Consider the following 26,583-nt stretch of genomic DNA (forward strand, 5'->3'; position numbering starts at 1 on the left):
TTACCAACCTCTTGGTGGGCGGGGTTCCCCCCCCCCCCCCCCCCGCTCTGGCCGAGCCTCTCCGGAAAGACTTAGGAGGCACTTACTCCACTCCCCAGAAAGGTCCGGGTGACAGCGTTCTCCACGGCCCCGTCTGGGGGACCTACCTTCTGAACAGAGCTGGGGCGCTCTGGGAAATGAGGGTGACTACAGCCTCCCCCCTTCAGGCCAAACCCCGCTTTTTCTCCGGCCAACTGGAGCATTTAACGCCCCGCGGGCTCGGGCGAGGAAGCAGAGTGTCGTGGGGTTGCGTGCCCCTTGCCCCACGGGGTGGGGACAGAGAGTGGTCAGGCGCGCGTTCCGCGGGGCGCTGCGTGCAGAGAGCACCCGGGCGACCACAGGTGTTCGGAGAGGCAAAGAGAAGGCTGGGGGCCTGGGCGCGGGCCGGGGGCGCGGCAGGGCAGCGCGGGCCCGGGGTGTGCCAGCCGAGCCGCCGCCGCTCACCTGCCCGCGGGGGCGGGGCGGGGCGCGGCGCTGGGGCGCGCCTGCCTCCAGCCTCCCGCCTCCCGCCCGGGGAGGAAGCGGAGGGGCGCGGTGTAAACAGAGCGGCGGCCGTGATGTCAGCCGGTCACATGGAGCCTCTTATGGCTCGGGATGGCTCTCGGCGGGCGGGCAGCTGCGGCAGCTGCTGCTGTGGCTCGGGCGGCGGCGGCGCGGCGGCGGCAGAGGGGGCTCCGGGGTCGGACCATCGGCTCTCCCTGCGCTCTCCGCACCGCGGCTTAAATGATGTATTTTGTGATCGCAGCGATGAAAGGTGAGCCGGGAGCCCCGCCGGGGCCGGGTGGGCTGGCTGCTCCGGGGGGCGGGGAGGAGGGCGCGCAGGGGGAGGGGTGGGCGCGCCTGCCCGAGCGCACGTACTGCCCCGGGCTGGGCGCCGGAGCCCCGCCAGGGCCTTCTGGGCCACAGCAGCGGCGCCACCTGAGCCCGGCCGCGGGATCAGCCTGCCTCCTGTAGGGGGCAAAGGCGCACGGGCTGGACCCCCCTCTTCCGCCCCCTCTGACTCCTGTCAGCCGCCCAGGTCCGCCTGGCACCCGGCGGGGCTCTCGGAAGAAAGTTTGCTGGGAGTCGCGGCGCTTCTGGAAGGGAGGGTAGGATCTGGGGAGCTCGGAGGAAGCCGGGGACGCCCGCGGTCGGTCCCCAGGGCCCGCACCCCAGACAGCTCCGGCCTACGTAGGGAAGGCGCTGCGGCCGGGCCGGGCCGTGCGCGCGCGCGGGGACGCGATGTCATCCCTGGGGACTGGTCAGCGCCCCAGGCCTTGCGCCCTCCCCCCGTGGCGGCCCGAAGGCCCCGAGCGGCCGCGGGCCGGGAAAGTGCGGCCGTTTTCACTCTGCGTCCCGGCGCGGCTACTTACGAAAGCGCCCGGGCCCGAGCGAGACGGGCTTCTCGAGCGTGCCAAGACTCTCCCGGCTGCCGCCCGCAGCCGCAGCGCACCCCCACTGGATATTTTGCGTTGTGGAATGGACGTGGGGAGGCAACCCTGCCCACAGGAGTCGCGGGCACCGGTGGAAGTTAGACCGCGGTGAGGGCCGACCCGCGGGTGTTGGTCGCGGTCAAGTCTCCCCGTCCGGCCTTCCGCCCAGATCAGGATTCCTTAGCAGGCTGGTGGGGGATGGCAGGGGGGACTAGTTGAAGAGAGGATCCATTCGAGGTGTTCCCAGGTGAGGAGGAGAGAAACCGAGGCAAGTTAGGGAAGTTTCTAATGAGAAAGCCAAAGTTTGGAGGTGTGCAGGAAGTCGCCTGTGTGGCCCGGAGGAACCGAGCCACGCTGTTAGGACTCTTGCAAACAGCCCTGGAGAAACTCAGCCAGCAGCACGCTGCCCGCTTGTGCGCCAGCAGGTTCCTCCGGGAGATAATCTGCCCGAGCGGCTTCGCGGACCCGGCCGCTGAGAGTGGGGATTTAGAACCCCATCTGCTTGCGGCGCACAGGGAGCCCCTAATGCGCCGCGTTTTTGCAGACCCGGACCGTCCTGCGGGTTCTGCCCATCCGTGCGGACGCCCGGAGCTCCTTAAACGTTCAGTAGGTTGAGGTTTTGTTGCAGTCCAGGATGAAGGACACTAGTTCGGTGTCTGTGCTGCGTTTACTTTCGGATCACCGAGCTTTGCCTTTCTCCACTAGAGATTGGGTGGCATCTCTTTCATTAATTATTAACAGGCCGAAACGTGCTGGACACTAAGATGAGCTGCTTGAGATGAAATCTTTCTATACGACGTACCCACAGCAAATTTTCTGTCTTTCCCTTGTGGCTTTCGGAAAACGGGATTTAATCATTTTTGGAATATGCAACGGATAAACGAGGGAAAACCTCCTTGTGTTACACGTTCTTAAGCATCTTAAAATCATCTTGTAAAGAAAAAATGTCAAGTTTTTCTCTATGCCCCTCCCCTCCCCCTCAAAAAAAACTTTTATGCTATTTCCTTAGTTTTATTAATCCTCTAAGAATAAAACGACCCAAATAGCCTTTGTAGTTAAGATATTTTCCTCCCCCCCTTTTTTTTCTTTAAGCTATAAAATAGATTTTGTTGCTTGGAAGATGTCAATGCCAGTCTTTATCCATTTTATGTAGTATAATTTGTGTTGATTGAGGGAAGGGTGAAAAGCTAAGACTGTTTCCCCAAATGAACAGTAACTACCAATTAGTAAGGAAAGTATGTTTTAATATTTTAATTTAATGTGATGCTTTCGGTACATACAATTTTGCTTTTGTAGCTCTAGTACAAAGTCGAGTACTATCCCTTGCTAATATAATCATGAGAATCACACAGCCATCATCCCCCAAAAGCTCTAGCCCACACATTTGTCTTGGAGTGACCTCTGGCTGCCATTAGATAATAGATTCATAGTAATGTGCTTTGAGAAAAGTAGCTCAGTACTGGTGATGCAGTTTTCCTATAAGCGTGAGAGAGAGAGAGAAATAGAATGCATCTGGACAATTAGAATATTTCATTTCCAATATCATAACATCCTGTGTTTTAATGGGATTATCTTGCTTTGGTGCAAATTTAAACTGAAGAAGTAGTTTGTGGGAAAATGAGGAATGCTGTAAATGTTTCCATATCAGATTTAAGGGGAAAAAAGCTGGCCCAGAATCATATTAAATACTTCCCTACTGCCTCTCATTTTTAATAGTTAAATTGGTTCCATATGTAAGAGAGTTTGTATAATTAGATTTTTCATGCAAAACAGAAATACTCTTTACAATATAGCTTTTTGGTACGTGTATGCATGTGGACGAGGGGAGGAGAAAACAAGCGACCATAAAAGAAAAACATTCTCTTTGTTGGCTGATTACTTGTGTTTTTTAAACATCATTAAGTCAGGCCCTTTGAACTCACCAAGGAAGAAAATCCTTGCCTCTGTGTTAGTTGTCAAGTAAGTTTAAGCTTAAAGTGGTTTCATGCTTAGAAGTAATACATCTTCATTTGAGCCATTCTCGTCTCATCCTTCAGTTTTGTTTTTGTTTAATTAACAACAAAATTCCAGTACCCTTTGGATTGCTTCTCGGGCAAACAGAGAGAGCCAGCGATAACATTTGTAATCAGGGAAGCACTAGTTCTGCTCATCAGAAAAGTGCATTGGCCAAATGTCCGGCGGCAGCCGAGCGTTGAAAGGAAATGCTAGGACTTCATCAGTTTCCGTAGATTATATACCCCTTAGCTTCTTGAGGGCTCAGCCCGTGCTCATGTAAATGGAGTTAGAGTGAAGGGAGAGGCTTAAAGGGAATTTCTGTCCCATAATAGATTCTTCCCCCAGCACAATTCATGTACAAAATACAAACTTCACCTTACTGCTTTGAAAATACTTTAGGTGTTGGTGATGAGTAGTATTTCCAACTCCAATAAATTTGATTTCATAGTTTTGAAGAATGTGGCCTTTCTTTTTACCAAATGAAATGTGAATTTTATCCCTGGTCTTATTGCAAGCGCCCTATCAATGACACCTTTAGCAGGGATTTTTGTCCCATTTTTGTGACCTTTGATGGGTAGGATTGGGAGAAGGGTGATGGCTAGATCTTGAAAAGAGAAAATGTAAATGGCCGCTCCACGGAGCAGAGTTGATCAGGCAAAGAGGGGTCAGTTCTTTTAAAGACAAAGAGGATCTCTGAATCCATTTGTTCATGGGGGTTGGGAGGGCGGGGGGGGGGGCAAAGCTCAGACCCTCTATGAAGTAGAGAATATTTTTAAAGCGCCATTTTCTTGAGCAGCCTCTTAATTTTATATCAGTCACTTCACTTGAAATGCAAAGTAACATCATACTCAAGTAAACCACTTTGCTCTCAATTTGAGTTGAGTACCATGTAATTTCTTTAAAGCTGCCCAGTTACAAAATAATTTCTAAATGGAAATAATCTGATAGATACATAGATAGATAAATGAATATGATTTAAATCTTAGAGAGTATTTTATAACTAGTAGATAAATTAATAAATATATAGTAATAGTTCTCACTAGACTCCTTTTTCTCTCACCTTTCCCTTCCAGTCAAGTGAATCACAATGAAATGGATGAGATCAGCAAGTAGATAATTGCAAAGCACCTGCACTAGCACCCAGCCGCTTTGTAATTTGCTCATGGGCATTGAAGGAAATAATATTTACAAATGGCCATTTACTGGGAGAAAAAGTTACTAGATACATGGGTAGATAGATCTGCAGAGGTGGAGTTGGAGTTCAGTTTTCTGAAAATTCTCTTAAATTATTTTAGTCATCAATAAAACCCATCGTATGGAACAAATCTAAGAATACTTTGTCATAGAAATGTTTTGATGCATTCTAAATATTCCCAGTCCTTATTAGTAAGAACTCAAGGTTGCTTTAATCTACATAGTTCATATTTAGTAAGTTTTAGAACCATAGAATCTCAGAATCAGCAGCATAAAATCATGCTTTATGTTTCTCTACTTAAAAAAAAATAACTTGGAAAGATCCACCAGTGACAACACAGGTATGAATTAACATTTAATATTATCTCCAAGACTATATACTGACTCTCTGAGGAATGATTTGCAAGTTTCCTCTCCCTACTTATAGATCCTCCTCTGAGGATACCTCCCTTCCACCCCAACCTTTGAGTCATGGCCTTAGAGATTCTTGGAGCTTTCTGTATTTGTTGGTATTGTGTGTGACGTGATGCATGCTTTTTCAGTTAAATTGTCAGAGTGTTATGTCCAAAGAGGTCTAAATAGATAGTAGCATATGATTAGCCCATGTGCAAAATGCAGGAAGGCAGTTGTAAACTTTTGTATCTGGATTTTCTTTTCAAAGTGACATTTGTTGGGGTGCCTGGCTGGCTTAGTCGGTAGAGCATGAGACTCTTGATTTTAGGGTTGTGAGTTCAAGCCCCATGTTGGATGCTGAGCCTATTTAAAAAATAAAAACAAAAAAATAATAAAAATAAAGTGACATTTGTCAGCCCTCATCATATTATAAGGCGGTAATGTGATAATTTAAAAATCTTTGCTCCCATTAGTATAAAAAGTCATGTTACAACCTATTCCATACGTTTGCCGGTAATTTCGTTTTTTGACTTTTATTGCCTCTGAAGTTTACTAGGCATTTCATAAATAAATAGATGGATGATGTTAACCTGTATTTGTTTTGTGCTTTATGTTTTACAAACATTCTTCTGTCACTTAATCCTCCATGGAAAGTCACTGATACTCATGGTGTTTGGTTGAAAAAATGAAGCTCATAGAGGTTATGTGCTGTGGCCAAGCACTTCCGGCGGATAAATGGTAAAGCAAGGGCTAGAGCCCTAATTTCTACCATTTTCATGCTGCCTCCCCTGGAGGAAGCTGTAAAAATGTCCTGGATATAACTTTGTCTCTAGTTAGTGAAAATTATAACTCTGGCATTTATAAGAGGAAAAAAATAGATTCAATTATGTAATGCTTTGCTGAGCCTAATATCTTTAAATTACTATTTAATAAAATCAATTTGGTACAAATGGGGTTATTCTTATTTGCTCATCATTAGCTCTCTTCATCCATGATTTTCATTAAGTCTACTTGTTGTAAGAGGATCTGGGTGAAATGTAAGCATTACCTTTGTAAAGAATACAGAATACTATGAAACGCAGCTAACCTATCTCCATTATGAGAGAATCGAGCTAGAGATTTACCTATATGTGTTCCACTTATCTTTAGGCAAAGGGAGCATTTACAAATGCATCTTCTAATTTTAATATGCCTTTATGTAGAAAGCTGATGAATCCTTGGGCTGGTGAGTGTTGTCCTGGTTGTTTCCATAACAGCTGAAGGGCATGATTGTGGACCTAACTCTTGAGAAATCTGTTGTCTTTTAGGAAATCACAGGAGAGTAAAAGTTTCCAAGTGGATAGATCTGCAAAAGCTCATTTCTTACTTGATGGGTGTTTACTTTTCTGGTGACTGGACTGAGATGTGTTTGTCTGAAAGCAAATAAACATTATTTCATAGAGTCTTGAGGGGAGAAGAAACTTTAAAAGTCATTCAGTTACAGGTCCTATTGGCATTTGGTTCTTCTCCACACACAGCATTCCTGCTAAATGGTTGTCTGGTTATGCCCGAACACCTCTTATGACAGGAAACTCCCAATTGTTAGAGGTAGCTTATTCCATCTTGAATTAGAAAATTCTTCCTATATCAAGCATAAATCTCTCCTTTGTATTTTTAATCCCTTGATTATGACCCTTTCTTTTGGGACTGTGGAGAGCACATTTAACCCGTCTTTCAGGTAAAAGATTGTCAGCTATTTGAAGACTAGAAGTGTGAAACACACACATACACACAGCTCTAACCCTTAATCTTTGCTGTCCCCTGCTCCACTCATTCACAGTAGGTCTTCCTGCAATCTTAAATCAGTTTCTTCCTCAAGCATACTTAAATTTGTCTAAAACCTCTTGACATTTTGCTACCAAAAGTGGAACCCGAGTACTAGGTGTGTTATGACTGACTCAGCACTTAACCACATAGTAAAGACTAAAGACTTGTTAATTTTGTTTTAAAATTTTTGAAGATACACAGGCTAGGCTGTAACTTTAGGCCATTGCATGACCGGTCCCTGTGATATTGTTGTAATGTGTGAAAGTAGATTTTTGACCTGTTCAGAAATGCCTTTAGATGAGCTGAAGTTGATTATTAAATATCTAGGAAAACCAAAGATATTCCAAAAATAATTAATGGAACATAGAAGCATTGTGAGGTGTTTTTCTCCAAAGTAGTGTCAGAGCTGAGATAAGGCTGCCCTCTAGTGGTTACCTATTCACGGAAAGCTAAAAGCGTAATGGTGCCATTGAATTTCCCATCAGGCTAGTGGAGAGGGTCAAAGGTTGAAATTATTTTCTCAGTTGCTGTGGGGCATTCTTCATCAGATTCCAAAGTGTAATTCATTGTTTTAAATGGTTATTAGAAATGTATCTGTGGGGAAGATAATGAATTTCACAAGTTTGCTTGGGAGATAATAAAGGGAAGTTTTAAAGCTGAATTAGGAAATTTTGTTTGGCTCCATAGTAAATTTTAAAATGTAAATGAGATTTGGTTTGTGAATAAACAATTATTATGACCTTTATGGTAATCCTTGTAATTTTTTTTTTTTTTAGTTTCAACCTTAATTCTATTCCTCGACCGTCAAATAAAATTTCAAAAGAGACTGTCATTTTTTTTTTTTAATTTTTTTTTTTCCCAACGTTTATTTATTTTTGGGACAGAGAGAGACAGAGCATGAACGGGGGAGGGGCAGAGAGAGAGGGAGACACAGAATCGGAAACAGGCTCCAGGCTCTGAGCCATCAGCCCAGAGCCTGACGCAGGGCTTGAACTCACGGACCGCGAGATCGTGACCTGGCTGAAGTCGGACGCTCAACCGACTGCGCCACCCAGGCGCCCCGTGAGACTGTCATTTTTTAAAAAAATTTTTAATGTTTATTTTTGAGAAAGAGACAGAGTGCAAGTGGGGGGAGGGACGGAGAGAGAGGGAAACACAGAATCTGAAGCAGCTCCAGGCTCTGAGCTGACAGCACACAGCCTCACTCGGGGTTCAAACTCATGAACTGTGAGATCATGACCTGAGCTGAAGTCGGACGCTTAAGTGACTGAGCCACCCAAGTGCCCCAAAAGAGTTTGTCGTTTTGATCAGCATTCTCCCCTTTTAAATCTAGAGCTTTTTTTTTTCCAAAAAAGATAAACATTTAGAAATAAGCAAACTATTGGAGTTTTTGGCAATAAAACAATTTTAAACATGGATGCAAAACTATTAACCACTTGATTTGTGAAGACTTGTGGTTAGATCACTTGGTTCACATAAGTGTAAGCAGTTTGCCCAAAATATAGAGTATATGTTATGCAGGACTTTTAGAATATTATATAGAGCTTATGCTTTAAAACAATGGAAGTAAAAATATGTCTGTGTAATTTTTTAGGATAATAGATAATACAAGTGAATTGTGGGCTCAGATTTTGGTGGTTCATCAAGTGTGAAACAATCGTAAAACAATCTGATACTTATGTTGGAATCAGAAATAAGTATTGATCCTTAAATATCATGTAAGGAAATGATGCCTTGCAGAAAGAAGAATGAGGATACAGGCTTATGAATGTTGCATTGCTCAAGAAGTCAAGGCTTCAGAGCTGAGCTGAAAACCAGGATAATAATAATGACAGGTAATCACCAAGATTCTCAAGGGTAACAGTGCTCATTTGTTCCTACTGGAAAGGTGCAATTGTATCTTTATGTGAAAAACAAGGAGGGAGGAGAAAAAGCAAGGAAAACCTACCGTTTAAACTTTTCCATCATAGAAATAAGATAGTGGCTTGGAAGTAAAGACTTGTGGTTAGGTTTCAGACCAGTTATTGAAGCAAACCGTTTTTCAGATGACGCCACCCAGAAGTGTGATTCTTTCACCACATGAGAAATATTCTCTTTCATAGAATGTTATTTTCATTTTGCAGTTGTTGGGTTTTTTTCACCTTCTTTTATTTGTTTATTTCATGTCACATCTTCTGCAGAACACGGAACGTAAATAACTAAATAAATTCGTTTCAGCAGATACTTAGTAAGTGCCTACTGTGTGCTTTTATAGAGCAGAGACACCCTCCTCCCAATTACCTCTTAAGCCGTGAATCAGCATCTAAAAAATGCACCGGGAGATTGGCAGCCACACTTAGCCAGAGAAGGCTGTTTTAAGACCATTGCTCTTCTACGTTTGCAGCTTCTGTGAGCTACACGCCATTTAAAATAAAGGAGAATTTGCGACCCACAGTGAAATGTTACTATAATTGAATAAAGCCAATCATTGTACTTCTGTGTGAACATGATTTCCTTCCAAATCAGCCATAGGTTAGCTCTGAAATCCTGCCGAAAGCAGTGGTTCTGAAACTTAAGACTGCAACGTGTAATCCACAGAGTCTGTTGAAAAGGCCGATTCCTAGGTCCCCCCTGGAGAGAGCCTCACTCTGTCAGTCTGGTCCTCCTGACCCAGGAAGCCCTGTGTTTACAAGTGTCTCCAGGGATTGGGATTCAGGTGGTCCTCAGACCACCAATTCAAATAGTCCTCACCTACTGGAGCTGGGATGAGCCTGGGATTCTCTAGCCCTTCAGCGGTTCCTAAATATCCTTGATCTTCCCAGTCGACTGGGAAGCATTCAAAAAAACAAATGCCCGTTCTCCATCACCACATGAGTGGATCCTGCTTCTGATAGTCTGGGGTAAGACCAAGGAATTTGAATTTGTAAAAGCTCTTCTGGTGGCTGAGGATCCGGTAAGTTTGGGAAGCATTGCTCTGGTCTAACCCTCTTTGACTAGTGTGGAAAGTGGAGCTCAGAAAGGTGAACAATATTAGGCTAAAGCACAAGCCTTTGTTTAGTTCTCGGAATCTCCTTTCGAGCTTAAGATGCCCAACATGAGCAGTTCCCACCATTATTTGGATGTAATTAACACACTTGAGATAATCTTCTGATTATCTCGGCCTTTCTATACCACCGTGTGGGAGGAAGTGGACATAACCCAAATCTGTTAACCCAAGTGGCCCAAGCAGGCAGAACACCCTGAGACTTTGGTGTGGCAAATGCCTTTGATACTTTCCAAACACTGTGTGCCTTTTCTGCATAAATCTTCCTAGGCAGCTCTGGCCTTCTGGCATTCGGTGAGCCCCGGGGCTGGGTCTTGCCACCATGGTGACCACTCAGTAGGGCTAGGTTAGGGATTGTGCCACAGGAGTCAAGGCCAACTCCAGTGGCAACAGTGATGTCTTTTCTGTGTTGCTTTTCTCAGCAACAAAGTTAAGGTGCTAGCACCTGGCTGTCTCATAGTGCTTCCTATTTACGTGTTTCTCAGGCCCTGCACACCTGGCGGGCCTGTCCACTTCCAGGCGCTGGAGGTAACTAAATACGAATGAGGCAGACACAACCCTGCCTTCATATAGCTTAGATTCTAGAATGATGAAACAGATAAAATTAGAACTGCTTGGGTGATGTGGAAGGCAGCCTGCTCCCTTGCACACCACAATTCCAGACCCCTCTTTCTTTGGAAAACGGCAGTGCAATATCCCATTATTGTGGGAGGTATGATGCTGGGACTGTGGGAGCTACAGTGAACACAGTGGGCTTAGTCTCTGGCCTTTGCGAGTGTCCATTCTGTTGGGAAGAGGCAGATAATACCTAAGTGAACACATAAATGAGCCAGATAAGAACAGGTAGTAACAACAACAAGGCTAACATGGCAGACAGTGTGACAGTTTAGAAATGCGTATGGCCTCATGGGTAACTTTTAGGGAACAGAATCCAAGAATGTTTTTTCCAACTGATGGTGAACGTTTGGCAGTAGACTCAGGAAGGAGCTTAGAGGTCATCGGGTCCCTTAGTTCTCAACCTTCTCTGCACAGTAAACTGTCTACAGAGATTTTTAAAGATACTCAAGCCCAGGATGTCTCCGAGGCTCTTATTTTATCAAGTATTGTTCATTTTTAAGCTTCCCGTATGATTCTGGCTGAGAAACCCCCAAGTCCAACACCCTTGCTTTACACATGAGTCGTTGGTGCTCACTGCAGGGAAGCAGCACTGAGTGGTGCAGACCACTTCCCGCTCCATGTTGGGTGGGGGAAGATGTGGGTTCTCCTCCCAGATCTACTACTCAAATTATTTTCGGGTTACCTCAGTTGCTCATTTTTCCTGTTTGTTAAGTTGGAGAGACTGGAGAGCCATCAAGGTCTTTTCCAGCTCTCCCATTTGATGAAGTGTTTGTATTAAAACAAAAAGGTGGTCTGGTTTCTTGTTCAAGACTTGGAAGAAACAGATGAATGCCTTCTAGTTTCCTTATTCCCCCACCTCAACCCTCAGTTGCTGTAAGTGCTTTAATCAGCTAATCCCTTCCTTTCAGAAGTAAAGAAAATTTAAGATAGAAAGAGGTGATTACTTTTGGCCAACTATTTAAATGTAAGCACAAGCAAGCTTTCATTAATACTAATAATAAATATGCCCAGACTTAGTTCTGGTAAATTACAGAAATATTTATCAAATTCCATCCCAAAGCCTTTCCCATTTTTGATGGTTGAGTTAAAACCAAGGAGGTTGGGGGCAGGGAGGTTGCGTAAAAATGGAAACCCTGGAATAGTCTTAACTCTTGCATACCACAGTAATTTTATTCTTTACCAAATATTCCAGGCCAGAAACTCAACAAAACTTTGAGTCTGTCCTAATATATTATTTGCAGTTTATTAGCCAGCAGAAACAGTGTATCTCCTATGTTGCCAGCTTACAAAAGGAAAATAACAGAACTCAGCTCTGTCATGAAAAATAAACTCATTGTACTTCCTCATTTGAAATCCAGTATCTCTAAGAACTTGGGTTTCATTGAAACATTTATTCAGAAAGGTAGCAGTTCATTATTAGCCAGGCTTGTGTGATGTAAGCACCTTAACTTTATTTCCTTTTGGTGTGGAATGTCCCCAGTGGGGTTTGATAATATTCAGCAGTTCCAGAATTGATAAAGGAGTTTGAAAAGTAAATCTGATGGGAGCAGGTAAATGAAATGAGAGCCGTGTCTTTTTCAACAGAGATTTTTAAAGATGAATATATTGCCTACTTTATGTGTATACGTTTAAGAAATGGGACACACATTGTATACACAGCCATAGGTTTGCCTTACATATTAAATTACGGAAAATCATCTTCCTCTGACTTAAATTGCATCCATAACAGCAAGTATCTTCTGAAATGATACTGTTTAATAAAATAAGTGGTTTGGCAGAAATCTATTTCAAAAGCAGTGTTTCCATCACAAGCAAAATCATGTAGAACAGAAGCGTTTTGTTTCCACCATTGCGGAGAAACAAAGTTGTCTAAGATGAGTTAAGATGTCTTAAAGTTTTGGCCGACTTTCTGAGCCTCCTGCTGGTGTTGCATTCAGAATCCCTTTTAACGTGGCTTGGAAGTTTTCTCTGTGATTTCAATGGCTGCTTAGGGGAAATATTGGCTAAACTACTCATTTTGACTGTTAAGATGGCTTGCGCGTTTTCAGAATGTTTTCATTTGCTAGAAATATGTTCTGCGCTCAGGCTTCTCTTGTTGAAGAAGGTTGGTTACCAGCCATCTGATGATGCCTCAGGGTGTTTACAGACAATGTGGGTGCTGTACTATTTGAGTACAGCCCTCCCCCAACGAAGATAGTGTGGTAATCAGCAGGAATGTGAAAACATGTATTTAAGGGTTGATGCTTGTAAAAGGGGTGCCGTAAAGAAACATGGTTGTTCAGATGTAAGAAATGACTGACAGCTCTCCTTGTAGGCATGCTAGTAACAATAAAGTCTAGAAGTTCAACATCAAAGCGATCACAGCTTACTCCACCAGTGACTTGCACATCAAAGAGGGAGTGCAAGACAAAGGAAGTGCACTGAGGTATGTTTCTGCCTCACAGCCAGATGCTCAGGGGGAGCTCCCATAGCTCCCTTCATGAATGCAAAGTGATTTTTGCAGATCAGCGTCTTCATTTCATAAATGACCGGGAATATAAAAAAGCAGGGCAAACGAGCGTGGTAATTGCTCCCCATCACTTTAAGTTTGGCTAGGAAAGACTCATCGCACAGAGATGGGTCTCTCTGATTTCCTTAAGTAACGATTTCTGTAGCAGTGTGGGCAGCTCTAACGTCACCGAATAGAATACAGGCAATTATTCACAAAATAAGAGAGTACAAATTGGATATATTTCAAGTGCGTTGTGTTGAATTCTGCTTGAGAACAGAAAACTGGACCTAAGTTTGTAGAGTTATGCCTTTCTTTCTTTCTCTCTTGCTTGCTTTTTAATTTTTTTAAATTAACCTTGTGGGTGGATTTTTGCTGAATCAGGTATGCATTACTTAACAGGTGTGTGTGATAATGAAATCTGGACCTGTTAAACCGGCTCTTAATTAATTACCAGATCTGTACCTCAGTTCTCTAAATCGAATGGCTGGTACTCCACAATGCCAAAAGTAAAACAAGAACAGCCTAGATTTGACTCCCCCCCCCCCCCCCCGCCAACCCTTAATATTAAATTGAAAATAAAATTAACCATGCAAGGATTATGGGTGATTTGAAATACTGTGCCTTTTTTTTTTTTTGCTTGCCTTTGAAATTTGAAGTTCTTTTATAGTTCGTCTTCAGTAATTTACTCATTTTTAAATGCTATTGAAAAATAGTAGTGCTCTGTGTAGTCATTAATAAATACAAAGCAGCTCTCTCAAGGCTCTGGGGAGACCTAATAAACACAACTGTGTTACTAATTGATGCTATACTGAGCTGACAAAAGTAGTGCATCGGTAAACAGAAGTTAGAAAGCAAAAAGTTAAAGAACTATAGGGGATTATGTAGACATCAAGGGTTGGAAATTATAATAAGGCCTCTTTAGGGGAGCAGTAATTTGCATGTGGCTGAATTAGGACACCCAATTATTTCTGAGGACACTACTAAGAGCTCATCTGAAATACCCCTGAAGTGAAAGGCTTGGGAGGGTTGGGTGTTAGATGGGATAGAGGGGGGACTGAGCAGGTCATATTTCCTGTAACTCATGATAGTTTTCCCAATAGCTTGTTAGAGCAGCTTTCTTTGTTAGGGAGGAAAATGCTGATGAAATCAAGAGTACTGCAATTTCTTTGTTCTATACACACAATTTATGTTGAATTGCCACAATGGAATTTTTTTTTTTTCAGCAGGGAGGGCAGGAGGGTGGAGACAGAAATAAACCTTTTAAATCTTCTTTATGTGAACCCCACAAGGACATAAACACTGAGCAGATTAGAGAGTGGATTTATGCTGTTAGTATCCTCTATGCAGTGGTCCTCAGCGTGGGATCCAGGCACCCCTGGGGGCCCCAAGGCCCTTCCTGGGTTCCAAGAGGTAAAAACTATTTGTATAATGATACTGAGGTACCGTTTGCCCTTTTCACTGTACTGACCATTTGGCATCAATAGTGCCAAAGCCTTGGTGGGTAAAACTCCTGGCATCTTTGCAGGAATCAAGGCACGGACACCGACTTGGACAAGTCGTCATCGTATTTGTTATTACTGCGGGCTTGCTGGTAACAAAACATTGCCAGGTTCATTTGAGAATGTCCTTGATGAAGCAGTAACAATTATTAAGTGTATTAAATTTCGACCCTTGAGTCCAAGTCTTTTTAATATTCTTTATGACAAATGGGAAGTACACATAAAAGCACTATCTGCTACATGCTGAAGGAAGATGTTTGTCTCCAGGGAAAAGTACTGTGCCGTTGAGTTAATAGCTGAACTAGCTGCTTTCTGAGAGGACTGCCATTGTACTTACTAGGACGACTGACTCTAGCTATTCAGAATTGGGTATAGGTCATTTATTTTCTCAAAAATGAACCAAGTGAACCCATCATTTCAAGAAAAATAGCGGGCAGTATTTATTCCCGATAAATTCAGGCTTTCAGGCAAATAGAAGTTTGAAACACGTGCATCCAACACCATTCATTTGACTGCCTCTCAGTATTTCAAGACTTTTCTGATGATGTAGGTGGTGATATTAATAAACGTGATTACTTGGTATAATCTCATTTGGTAATGAAATATGTCAACATCTGGAAGAGCTTCGTAACTCAATGAACTAATGGTTTCCAAGTGGCCAATACATGGGTAGAAGATCCGTTCAGAGTACAAAATACAGGGGCACCTGGGTGGCTCAGTTAAGTGTCTGATGCCAGCTCAGGTCATGATCTCAGGGTTCGAGCCCTGCGTGGGGCTCTCTGCTTTCATTGCAGAGCATGCTTCGGATCCTTTGTCTCCCTCTTTCTCTGCCCCTCCCCCACTCATTCTCTCTCTCTCTCTCTCTCTCTCTCTCTCTCTCCCTCTCTCCCTCTCTCTCTCTCTCTCTCCCCCCCCTCAAAAATAAATAAACATTAAAAATAAATGGGCGAAAAAAATAAAATAAAATAAAATAAAAATAAATGGGCGCCTGGGTGGCTCAGTCAGTCAAGCTTCCGACTTCGGCTCTGGTCATGATCTCCCAATTCGTTCTCACAAGCCCTGCGGTGGGCTCTGTGCTGATGTGAGGAGACTGCTTGGGATTCTCCCTCTCTCCCTGTCTCTGTGACAGCTCTGCTCATGCTCTCTCTGTCTCAAAATAAATAAATTAAAAAAAAAAAAAAAAAAAAGAAAGACACCAGCACTTGGGGAGTTTTGGTGTAGTGTCAAAGGCTATCCAAAATTATCTGAAAAAGCTGTAAAATATATCTCCTTTTTCCAGCTATAAATCTATGTGAGGCCTGATTGTCTTCACTTCAACCAAAAGAACACAACAGATTGAATGCAGAAGATATGAGAATCCAGCTATCTTCCATTAAGCTAGACATGAAAGATGTGTAAAAATGTAAAAAAAAAAAAAACAAAACAAAAACGAACTCTTCTGATTAACCATTTTTGGGAAAATATATTTTTCCTAAAAAATACTTTGTTAATCTGTAATGAGCTTATTACTGTTATTTTTAAATTAGTTGTAAGTAAATATTTTCTCAGTTTCCATTTCTTATACAGTAATTATTGATATATAACCCACATAAACAAAAGCTCTTTCGGGCTTATAAGTACATAAAGGGATCCAGACACCAAAAAGTTTGAGAACCACTGATGTATGGTTTACTCTAGGAGACAGGAGATTTTTGTGCTAAAGCACGAGGTAATAATAGAAAGGGCTTTAAATTTAGATAAATTTAATTGATGAGCCGTGAATTCTATATTAAGCAAAACTCTTTCAAACATGGATTCAAGAACAAGTTTTCTAATGTCTATTTTCGTTATAAAGTCTTTCCCTTTAATGGCCACAGAAGACCAAAATCATTGCTGATGTTACATTTTCAGAGTTGTCTTCTTTTTTTAATACAACAGAGATTTGGCGTAAAATTGTGGTTTACAGAGGCTTTACGATTTGTCTTTAATCATCTGCAACCTACATTAGCAAAAACTGTAGTAAATTACTGCCGTTTGTCTTTTCAGTTTGGGCTTATACTGAGGAAAAAATATTTTGTACCATTAGTGCAACTTCCAGAGCTATCCCCAAATCCTGACAGACGGGAGACTCTCCCAGTAATGGGGGCGCTTTGGGGACTTTTACTACTGTCTGCAGTGATGGAAAGAAAACCCTCACGGGTCTTGCCACACAAGGAAAGGATCCCCTCACCCGATGTCCATCACCTGTGCTCCCTCAGACCTTCTCTAGGAGGGAAGAGTTCTGCCCAGGTATCTGTTGGCACTGAGAGCGTGGCAAGAAGGCTGAGCCTTCGACTAACTTCAGATGTGCTTGGCAGAATCAGTTCCATTTACTAATTAAATGTATCAAAGTCCAACCTTCTCTGAAATGTCTTGTGAAAAATAGCGTGCAGTTAGAAAGCCATGCTCAAATACTTGTTAATTTTATAATCGCTTTGTTGGCATCTAACATATAGGCATTTACGTTGTCCTCTGTGGCTGGGCCATTGGCCTCTTCGTTGTTATCAAATAGGGGGCACATGGGTCCGGGTGCCATTTGGTTTCCTATCAACAAGCTGTCCGTTGATTGGGAGCAAATGCATTTTGGCACATTCTGCTTTTCCAGGGTCTTGCTCCTGACTGGTAATTCAGGGAGGAGTTGGCACCCCTAGAGCCAGATTGGTGTCAGGGTATCGGGATCCCTCGCTCCTGGCACAGTTTTATTAGCCAATTAAAGGCATCGGCTGAAACATACTCACTGTGTAAACAGAGGTTGTACAGTGGCCCCCAGCTAGCCTGGCCATGAGAAAAAGCACCTCATTTCCTCTTGGATCTGCCCAAAATGAGGAGGGCTAAGGGGAGTGAGATGGCCTAGTTTCAGAACAGCTCGCAATGATAATGTGGGGGAAGGATGGGAGTGGAGAGGAAGGAAATGAAGATGGCATCCTCTCTCCCTGGGCTGTTGAGAAGGTGAAGCTGTAACCTTTGCAAAAAGGGTGAGAAAAGTAACTACATGCCTACTCATGGTGAAAAAGAAAACCAAACTTCCTCCAAATGCCCAAGATAATCATCCTCTTTGAGGTGAAATGGCTCTTGAAACTCTTAGCATTTTCTTGCGAACTGAACTTAAAATAATACATTTTACACATTTTGTTTGGCCTTATTCACTGGTCTTGACCCAGGTGTAGGAAACTATTTAAAAAACCAAAAGGCATTTTTATTCTTGATCTAGGAGTATTCACTCTCTGAAAATTCATCAAGCTTACATTCATGATGTGGGCCTGTTTCTGTAGGCATGTTGCACTTAAGTAAAAAGCTTACTAAAAGGCTAGGGCATTCTAGTGCATTTTTAACGTAAATAATACACTCAGTACTGACAAAATTCTCTAGACCCAAGGCTTTGGAATTTTTCACTGTCATTTAACACACGTTTTGTTTATTCTCTATTCCTTTGTACCACCACCTCACAAACGTAAAATTGAATCTATGACTGTACAGAAGGGAAACTAAAGACATTTATATGAGTCAAGTATGTCTACAAAGCCATAACTATATCACAGAGACTTGAGAGCAGCCCTGTGGTTTTCTTTTCTTTTTCCCTCCCTCCCTCCCTTTCTGCCTTCCTTCCTTCCTTCCTTCTTGCCTGCCTTCCTTCCTTCCTTCCTTCCTTCCTTCCTTCCTTCCTTCCTTCCTTCCAGCATTGGCTCTTGAATGACCTGTGAGGAAGGTAGAAGGAGAAAGTCAATCAGAAGACACTGGGATACTGTTATAGGAGTAAGACTTTCTCTGAAGACTTCATGCTTCCTGTGTGCTTTTTAGCTCTTTGCCAGAGGTTCTGACCCTCCATAAGGATGGCCTCAGGCAAATGGGCTGTTTTCATAGTCCAGCATTTCCCTTCTCATGCTCTTTGGGGTCTCCTGACTTAGCAGCCGACGGCAGCGTCGCCCTCCTTCTGCATAAATATTGAGTAGTGCACCTCTCCCTTCCCTGTGCCCTGACTCAGTGCTATGGTCTTATGTTTCCTTCTCTCCTGGCTCTTCCAGGTGGCATGGCTGAAATGAATAGGAAGGAATGTGAGACATTTGGCATCGGTGTAAGAGCATGAGTGGATTTGGAGATATTTCCAAATAGGAGGTTAAAGTCCCAGAAATGCTACATGCTAGCTGAAGGATCTTGGGCAAGTCGCATACCTCTCTAAACCTCCGTTTCATCAATTAGAAAATAATAAAGAAATTGACCTCACAGGGGTTTTAGAAAGTAGACAGTAATACATAGAAGGTGCTTCCTGCAATGCCTTGCCCGTAACAAGTCCTTAGTACATAGTAGATGCTGAATAAGTGCTGTGATTAATATCACTCTGTTCACATGGGGAATGGTACACATCACGTACACAAGTTTGCAGTAGGGGTAATGACGTCACCCCATCTTAGCTGGTGCACACTTTTAATGCCAGTGCCCTGGCATCTTAACAGAGGCCTTTGCTGGTGCCCAGAGATAGGAGTTACGTGATCTGATCAGATGGGGGTTGACCGAAGGGGCACTTTGATGATATTCCTCATCATATAACATAGGAGGCTTCAGATTCTTTATTATCCCAAGCACTGCCACTGTAAACAGCACTACACATCCTAAGCCTACCATGTTTAAAGTGCTTCTTCTGTGCCAAGCGCTGTGAAGTGCATTATTACCACGCTGAATACTCATGTGAGCCTTTCATCCCTCTTTTTACAGAGTTGAGACTCCGAGAGACAGAACATCCATCCAGGATCACAGAGCTAGCACTTAGGGAGGCCAGGCCTATCTGACTCTCAAGGCTGTGTCTCTAGCCTCCTTGTGATTCTGACCCAAGATCGCAGCACCACAGGAATCCCACAAAAACACATTGTTCCAGACTCGGAGATGGGGTCATCATACACATTGGGGTTGGGGGCTCTTTCAGACCACTTCGGTGGAATGAGGGTAGGTAGTACAGACACAGATATTTACTGAGCCTCTGCTGTGCCAGGCACTGTGTACAAAGTATTAGACCCACAGAGATGAAGAGAGGTGTAGTCCCTGCCTGCAAGGACCTCCCAGGCGATTAAGTACCTGAGGTGGACATACAATCACAACACAGTGAAAGTGCCAGCTGAGAGAAGGAGAGATGCAATGATAACATACAGGAAGAGCCCTCCTCAGGCAGGGGCAGGAACAGCCCTCTGGAGGGAGGAGGTAAAGGCCTGGCTGAGCTGTGAAGTGAAGGAAGGTATTCCTAGCAAAGAAGAGAGCTTGCGAACATTCTCAAAGGGCTGGACAGGGAGTAAGGTGAGTTGGTGTACGGCAGGTAGTTGAGTGTGGCCTGTGGGGCCTGCAGGAGACGAGACAGGTAGAGGAGTCCAGTGTGCTTCAGACCACAAAAGACCCTGGCTGGCCTTCCAAGGGAGTTGTTCTCTATCCGGAAGTGGGTGGGAAGCCACTGAAGGAGGTTGCCCAGCATTTTCAAGGCGCATGGAATCATTAGGAGCAATCAGATGTTCCTGGCATCTTCTTTTCCCCCTTAATCACTTCAGGGGGAAGAAATAAAAAAGCTTTTTGGATGTAGCAAAGGACCCTTCTATGGTATGATTTGGGTTTCTGTGCGGACACTTTGCCTCTTGTGTGCTCTCGAGAGAGATATGAAAGGCATCCGCCACAAGACTCCGTCAATGGATTTTTGCACTTTGCTTGTTATAAATTGATTCAGGGACTTCATTATGATGTCGCTAAGATGAATGGGGCAGTAGTGTTTTGGCTTGCGCTGTCAGGAGGAGGGAAAACAAGTTTCTGTGGTGCCGCAGTTCAATCACGCTGCTTACAGAAGTAGGGCCATGAAAGGATGAAGGAGTGTGTCTTTGATACTAGAAACCCCGTAGCCCTGTTGGTGCTACAAGCGAATGCTTAAATTAAAGGTTGGAGCCAGCTTTCAAGTGTTGACTGTCGAGCAAAAAGCTCAGCCCACACTCGTGCACTTACTCAAGCTTGTTAAAATAAAAATACACTCTCGGCGAGGCTCGTGTCACAGCTAGTGTAATTATTACATTGAAGATTGTTGTTTGAATTTGAGATGCTGGAGCACTCGTTTATTTAAAGATATGCTTGGCAATTTAATACATTAGTCAGGACTTATGCCCACACCATGGAGAAGTAAATATCATTGCCAGCTGCCTCTCGGGTTGTTTCTCCTTCACACGTTCAAGGTAAACACTGGCATTCGGCAGAGTTATCCACAGTGCAGGTGATTTCACTTCCTTTCCATAGTAGCCCAGTTCCTTAACTGACTCAGCTCTCATCTGCCAACAAAGGTAATGATGGCATTGCCCTCAGTGGATAGTTCTGAGGATTAAATAAGATAATACATTTAAGGTGCTTGGCCCATCAGTAAGTGCTTCAGAATGTCACTTTATTATTGGTATTATTATTATCTTTTTTAATGGCAGGGTAGAGTATGACTTAAATGCCACTCTTCTTGTCTGGCTACCAATGATAAAAGCAGGACAGTGCAACTAACTGTAATAGCTGTGGGCTCATTAGCCCTCTGAGTTATACCCCCTGCATTTCTTGTGGTTGGATTTGCCCAAATTATTCAAGTGTTTGAGAAAGTTGTGCAAGACTGTACAAATATGAGGCGTCACGCTCATTCTTTTATTGGTTTCTCATGGGGTTCTAAGTCACTCTCCCCACTTGTTCTGTCTTGGCTGTGTGAATGCAGGACATCTCCAACAAGTGAATCCACTTTATACCCATTTATTGTGTGGCTTTCTATGTTTAAAGCTACTCAACTTTGCTATGTTGTTTTAAGGTCTGAAATTCAAATGGTGGATATTGAAGATGGGGTATACCCAGTGTCTTTTCTGCAGACAGAACATAGAGGTCAGTCCTCCCTCTCCCCATCTCAGAATGCTGGGATTTATGACCTCTGCAGAATGCTTTGGGATGTTTCGGTCAGGACATTGTTTTGTTTATATACATTACTCTTAGACCCTGCACTTTTGCATGAACGATAACTTTTTAATGAGGTGACAGAACAGTGGTGAAGTCGATTTATGTGTCGGCCCAGTGTCGTGATGAGTGAATTTTGATAACTCCCTAGAGGAGAGCAGAATTTTGATGGTGGAAGGTGATGTAGCTATAAAAACATCAGTCCCTTAGCTAGTGGGCATTTTATAGAATATTAGACCTATAAGCAAGTTCAGAGGCCGTCTAGTCCGGTGTGTTTACTTCACGAATTAGGGAGGTGGGGGATCAAATGGCATGCCCCGGGTAAGTTAGTAGTACACTTTAAGGACTAGAATCAGTCTCCCGCTCCCTGCCACGATTGTTTCACTGTTCATGCTTCCTCTGAGTGCCGCAAACAGCTTACATGTGATATTATATCAAAAAGGGCTGTAAGTGATGTGTTAGACCTGTTTCACTCTTTAGCGACAAGATTGTACATTTTTATCAAAAGGTTTGATTGCATAATTATTTGTGTTTTCATAGGAAAGGGCAAAAAATTAATCCCACCCAAGACTGACAGCACAGAGGACCATATGCACCAGAGCTTTAATGTCGGCTTTAAAAGCACAGAAAAACACAGGAAACCACTTCAAATATACCATCACAAGGAATTCAAACTGTGTCAGAGAAGCCAGCAGAACGGTGTCCCTTCACGCTGAGCACTGTGAAAATCTATTCTTGTTTGCTATGGTCCCCTGTGAAAGGCACAGCGAAATCCCCCTCCTCTTCCGCCCACCCCAAGGAAAAAAAAATAGCAGAACAGTAAATAACAACCCTCAGATAATACAGATGGGTAAACATTTCCAGAATTGATTATATAAAGTACTGTTGACAAGCCACTAGCAGGCAAAATGAGGAGTCGGGGGAGGGGGGAGAACTTTTATCTGCCAGTCAACTCTGGGCATACAAGGCAGGATAGACACAGAGCAAAATCCATGATTAACATGGTCATGTTCTTCATTCTAACAGCCTAGTCCAGGCTGTTACTCCAGAGGAAGGGGAAACTCAGAAAGGTTAAGTGGCTGGCCCAGGATCACACACTTGACAGCAAAGCCAGTTTGGGGACCCTGGTCTCTTGACTCCTGGTGTAGTGCTCTCACAACTGTAGCGTGACCCCTGAATCGAGTCTATGACACGACCAGCGTCAGGGGTGCAAGATGAGGTTCACAGAAATTTCTCTAAATGGATAGCTGTTTTTAAAAAATCCTCCTGAAAGCTGTTCGTGATTTTTAGCATCCCCAGAGAGCAGAAACTTAATACCATATCGTGTAAAACCTTCTTATTGCCAAATTCAGAGAGGAAGGAACTTTTCATGTATATTTAGTTATTCAGTAAATATTTGCTAAATGCCTGTGCTTGTATTTGCGTGACCCCTGGTCCATGATCAATTCTCCTCTTGTCTCTGAGACAACGAATAAGGGGGATCATTGGATCTGTCCCCTTCACCCCTCAGTCTAAGGGTGTCATGCGCACATCCTCTTACTTTTCTCTGGTTTTTCCTATCCTTTCCATCTGGTCTTTAAATGTCAGTCTCTGTTCTCAGCTCCTTTTTTAGCCCGTGTGGGTTTCTCCTGTTTGTCTTGCTCTCCTTTCGCTGACGTATTTGCATCTCTGTAGTTGCGCTTAATATCTGCTAAATCAAACCATATTGGCTTGAATAGCTTCCATTGATTTGTGAATAAAAGGATGCTTCAGCTGCCCAGCCCTGCTCTTTGTCCGTTCTTTGTCACCAGTAGGTTTAACTTACTCAAACCCTCCTTGTCCTTGTCCCTCTTTTACCCCGGTATTGTTCCTGCTCCCCCTGCTCTAACCAGCTCATCCTTTGAGCTGTCCTTGCTATAAACACGGTCTGTGTTGGGGGAGGGGGGGGGAGGGGGGCGGGTACTGCTGTTTCATTTACTCATTATTCAGTGAATGAGGTGGCCAATTGTCATTTTCTCTTTGCTGTTGTCCTGTTTTCACTTTTCACCACCACCGCTCCCCTAGATTATCATGATGACCAGAATCACTGTTGTCATTAGCTAAACCACATTGAGTATCTACTACATATTGGCTAATATCATTCAGAAGACTTGAATTTTGTAAAAATGGAGTCTGGCTGCTTCTGAGAAGGGATGGAAAACAAGCCTGTTTTGTTGATTATTTTAATTCAACCAATTTTCTACATACAATACTCTCACCACAGAGAAATGATCAGATACTATGTGCCAGAAAAAAGAAGTGTGAAAAGGCACTAACCACAAAAATATGATTTTGTAAGCGTATCATCAGCCTGTCCATTTTACACTTCAGGAAATGCCCTAATCTTCACATTTTTTTTTTCTCAGCTCAAAACCAGTCCAACGCGAAATCCGTATGAAAAATATCAAAACTCTCCAGTCACCTCTTACCTACTTCTTGGCTTTGTCATTCAGCAACTGCCCACTCCTCCCCCACAAAAGCTCGCCTTTTCTTCTTTATACTAGGAAAGCATACAGAATCATACTGATGGTTTGCTAATCTAACAATAATGCTTAGATTCAAGATTAATTTCATTACAGGAAACATGAAAGGAACTCTCAGATGTGTGAGCTCAGAGGCCCCGTTGCCTGTGGACGGGGAAGCCCAGGAGTGTGGTCTGAGGTGTTCTCGGACCTGGGCCTACCCTGCCTCTAACCAGCAGGTGTTAGCAGCAACAAGTCCCCCTGTCCCAACCAGACCAGACCGGACCTCACCACTGCCTGGTGTGGGGAGAAATGGCTTTTTCTCTTCTCAGAAGCATTCTCACACCACACTTGGCCAAGGTGTGTGAATGGGGAAGTTTGGGTCTTGAGTTTGGGTCATGTAACTACATCAATAAGAGCATTAGCAAGAGGAGCCTTCACTGCTGTGCCGCCTCATGGGTACGTTTGGAGGTTCTCACAGACAGGAAGGCCTTTGGGGGCTATTTTGCTATCACTCTCTGAGGCCGCCCAGCTGTTCCATCTCCCCTTGGTTGGGAGAACCTTTGTCTCTGGCATAATAGAAGGATGCACAGGGGTGGAAGTAATGGCAGCAGATATGAGGCATCATCCTGTCCGTTTTCCAGCAGAGCACCGCTCTCTTACCCAGAGCTTGTTTTTCTGGAAGCCCTTCTCCCTGTGGAGCAGTGGTTCTCAACTGGAGACAGTTCTGACCCCCAAGGGACATTTGTCAATGTCCAGAGACATTTTTGATTATCACCGCTGGAGAGTGCTACTAGTATTTGGTGGACAGAGGCCGGGGATACTGCTACCCATTCTGTACGATGCCGAGGACAGCCACCCAGAATAAAGAAATCACAGAGCCCAAAATGCCAGTAGTGCTGAGGCTGAGGAATTCTGCCATGGAACATGTTCTTTACCTCATGTTCGTCATGGGCCCCTCACACATAACATCTTCATTTTCAACCCAAAGACCTTATATTTAAAAGCATTTAGTTTCAAAAGATAAAGAATTGAAGTGAAAAAATTAAAGCACTTACTTTCACCTTTAAATAAAGGAATAAGTGGGAGACCTCATTGGCATGAGGGACAAAAAAGGGGGGAAAGTAATGCATTAGCAAAAACAGCCAGAGATAATCCACATAAATTAACTCAGTTAAGTTCATTTATACTTGCCTGCGTTGGTAGAAAGACTCTGTGGTGAAAGACAACATCTCTTTAAAAGAGAAGCCATAAACCTCAGTGCTTAGTGTCTCCAGGCAGGTGATATGAATGTGGCAGATAGAAGAGGCACCTGGACCTCTGGACAGCACATACGCCATCTGGGACGAGCCACCTCCCTTGGCTCTGACCAACTGTCGCCACTTAGAATTACTGGTCCACCATTGCCAGGTCTTTTGATTTTTCAAGAGAATCTAGAAGTCTGAGTTTCGCTGTGAAAGTCCCTGGTTACCAATTGTCAGAAACAAATTTGAAAACTCAAAAGCTTTGTGTGGCTGAATATTGGGCAGATGAGACAAAATCTCTGGTCTAATACATGGGTCTCACTAGGTTCCCCTGTTCCAAAAACTTTAAGTGACTTGGAAAATAAGTCCAAACTCGTTAGCAGAGTGTTCAAGATCCTTTAAGATTAGGACTCACCAACCTAGCTGCCTACTTTGCACCCACTGGCTCCTGTCCACCCTTCCTTTGAGATGCAGCATGCCTCTCTGAACAAACCATGCATGCTCTTACTGGGACCTCTGCCTGGCTTTCTCTCCCTCCCAAACCAGTTTCCACTGCCTATTGAAATGTGATAATCACTCTTCGTGACCCAGATCAAATTACACATGATCTTCCTGAATTCCTTCAAAAAGCTGGGTTTGCTGTATTATGTTATTCTGATCTTTACAACTTAGCATACATTCCTATATTCATCTCCCCACCTCAAGTAATGTAAAAGAGTTGGAGGCTAGGAACCCAGCTGTATTTATTGTTTTCTCCTCCACGTAAACCTAGCCTTTAGTAAACTTAAATCACCTTCTCCTTAATCATCCACCATCATGCATGGTCATTAACATGGCAGTTTCTGTAGGAAATACCAAATTTTCTCCCTTCCCTTTGTATGACCAAATTTGCCCCCCGCCAAATTAAAATAACACTAAAATAACGTTATTAATGGCAGTAATGGAATTATGTAGGGTTTTTTTGTATTATCTCAGACCCTTTATTAAGAGGGAAAAAGTAAAACTTGAGAGGTAATACTTAAAAAACGTTTAGAATAGCAATTATATAAGTATTTTTAAATGGTTAAATATTTGCGTCTATACTTAGATGTATAAATCGGTATTCTTTGAACTTGAAGTGGATTTTGAACTGTGCTCTCCATAATTATAATAATCATACATTTTATGTATATACAGTTGGACTATATAGACATTAACCAATTAATTCTTGATGGCATTGCCTAATAAGAAGACTTTCCTTGGTACCCTATTTTTAGAGTGCACATATGAGTGTATATTAATTATAGACCTCTGTTATTAACTTTGCATCCTATTACCCAAATGCTTACTTAACAATTTACCAACAACATCAAGGGATAGGTGGGCAAGAAATTCGTATCAGAATTAACTTCAGTCTTGAAGCCAGGAAGCGAGTGACATTTATTAATCCATCAAAT

General features: G+C 43.3%; 1 protein-coding gene across 2 annotated transcripts in view; it reads left to right on the forward strand.

The window, feature by feature from the left end:
• Window positions 1-693: 693 nt before the first annotated feature.
• RORA (RAR related orphan receptor A) overlaps window positions 694-26,583 on the forward strand; it is a 98,594-nt gene continuing 72,704 nt past the window's right edge. For both annotated transcript variants that reach the window (XM_047075026.1, XM_047075027.1), the window contains exon 1: window positions 694-793. In XM_047075026.1, coding sequence (XP_046930982.1) covers window positions 763-793 — 31 coding nt within the window. In that variant the 5' untranslated portion in view covers window positions 694-762. The remainder of the gene's footprint in view (window positions 794-26,583) is intronic.

Source organism: Lynx rufus, unplaced genomic scaffold (assembly GCF_022079265.1).
Source record: "Lynx rufus isolate CCGP_SWC_20201006 ecotype Redwood Valley unplaced genomic scaffold, mLynRuf1.p SCAF_13, whole genome shotgun sequence".
NCBI classification, from domain to species: Eukaryota; Metazoa; Chordata; class Mammalia; order Carnivora; family Felidae; genus Lynx; species Lynx rufus.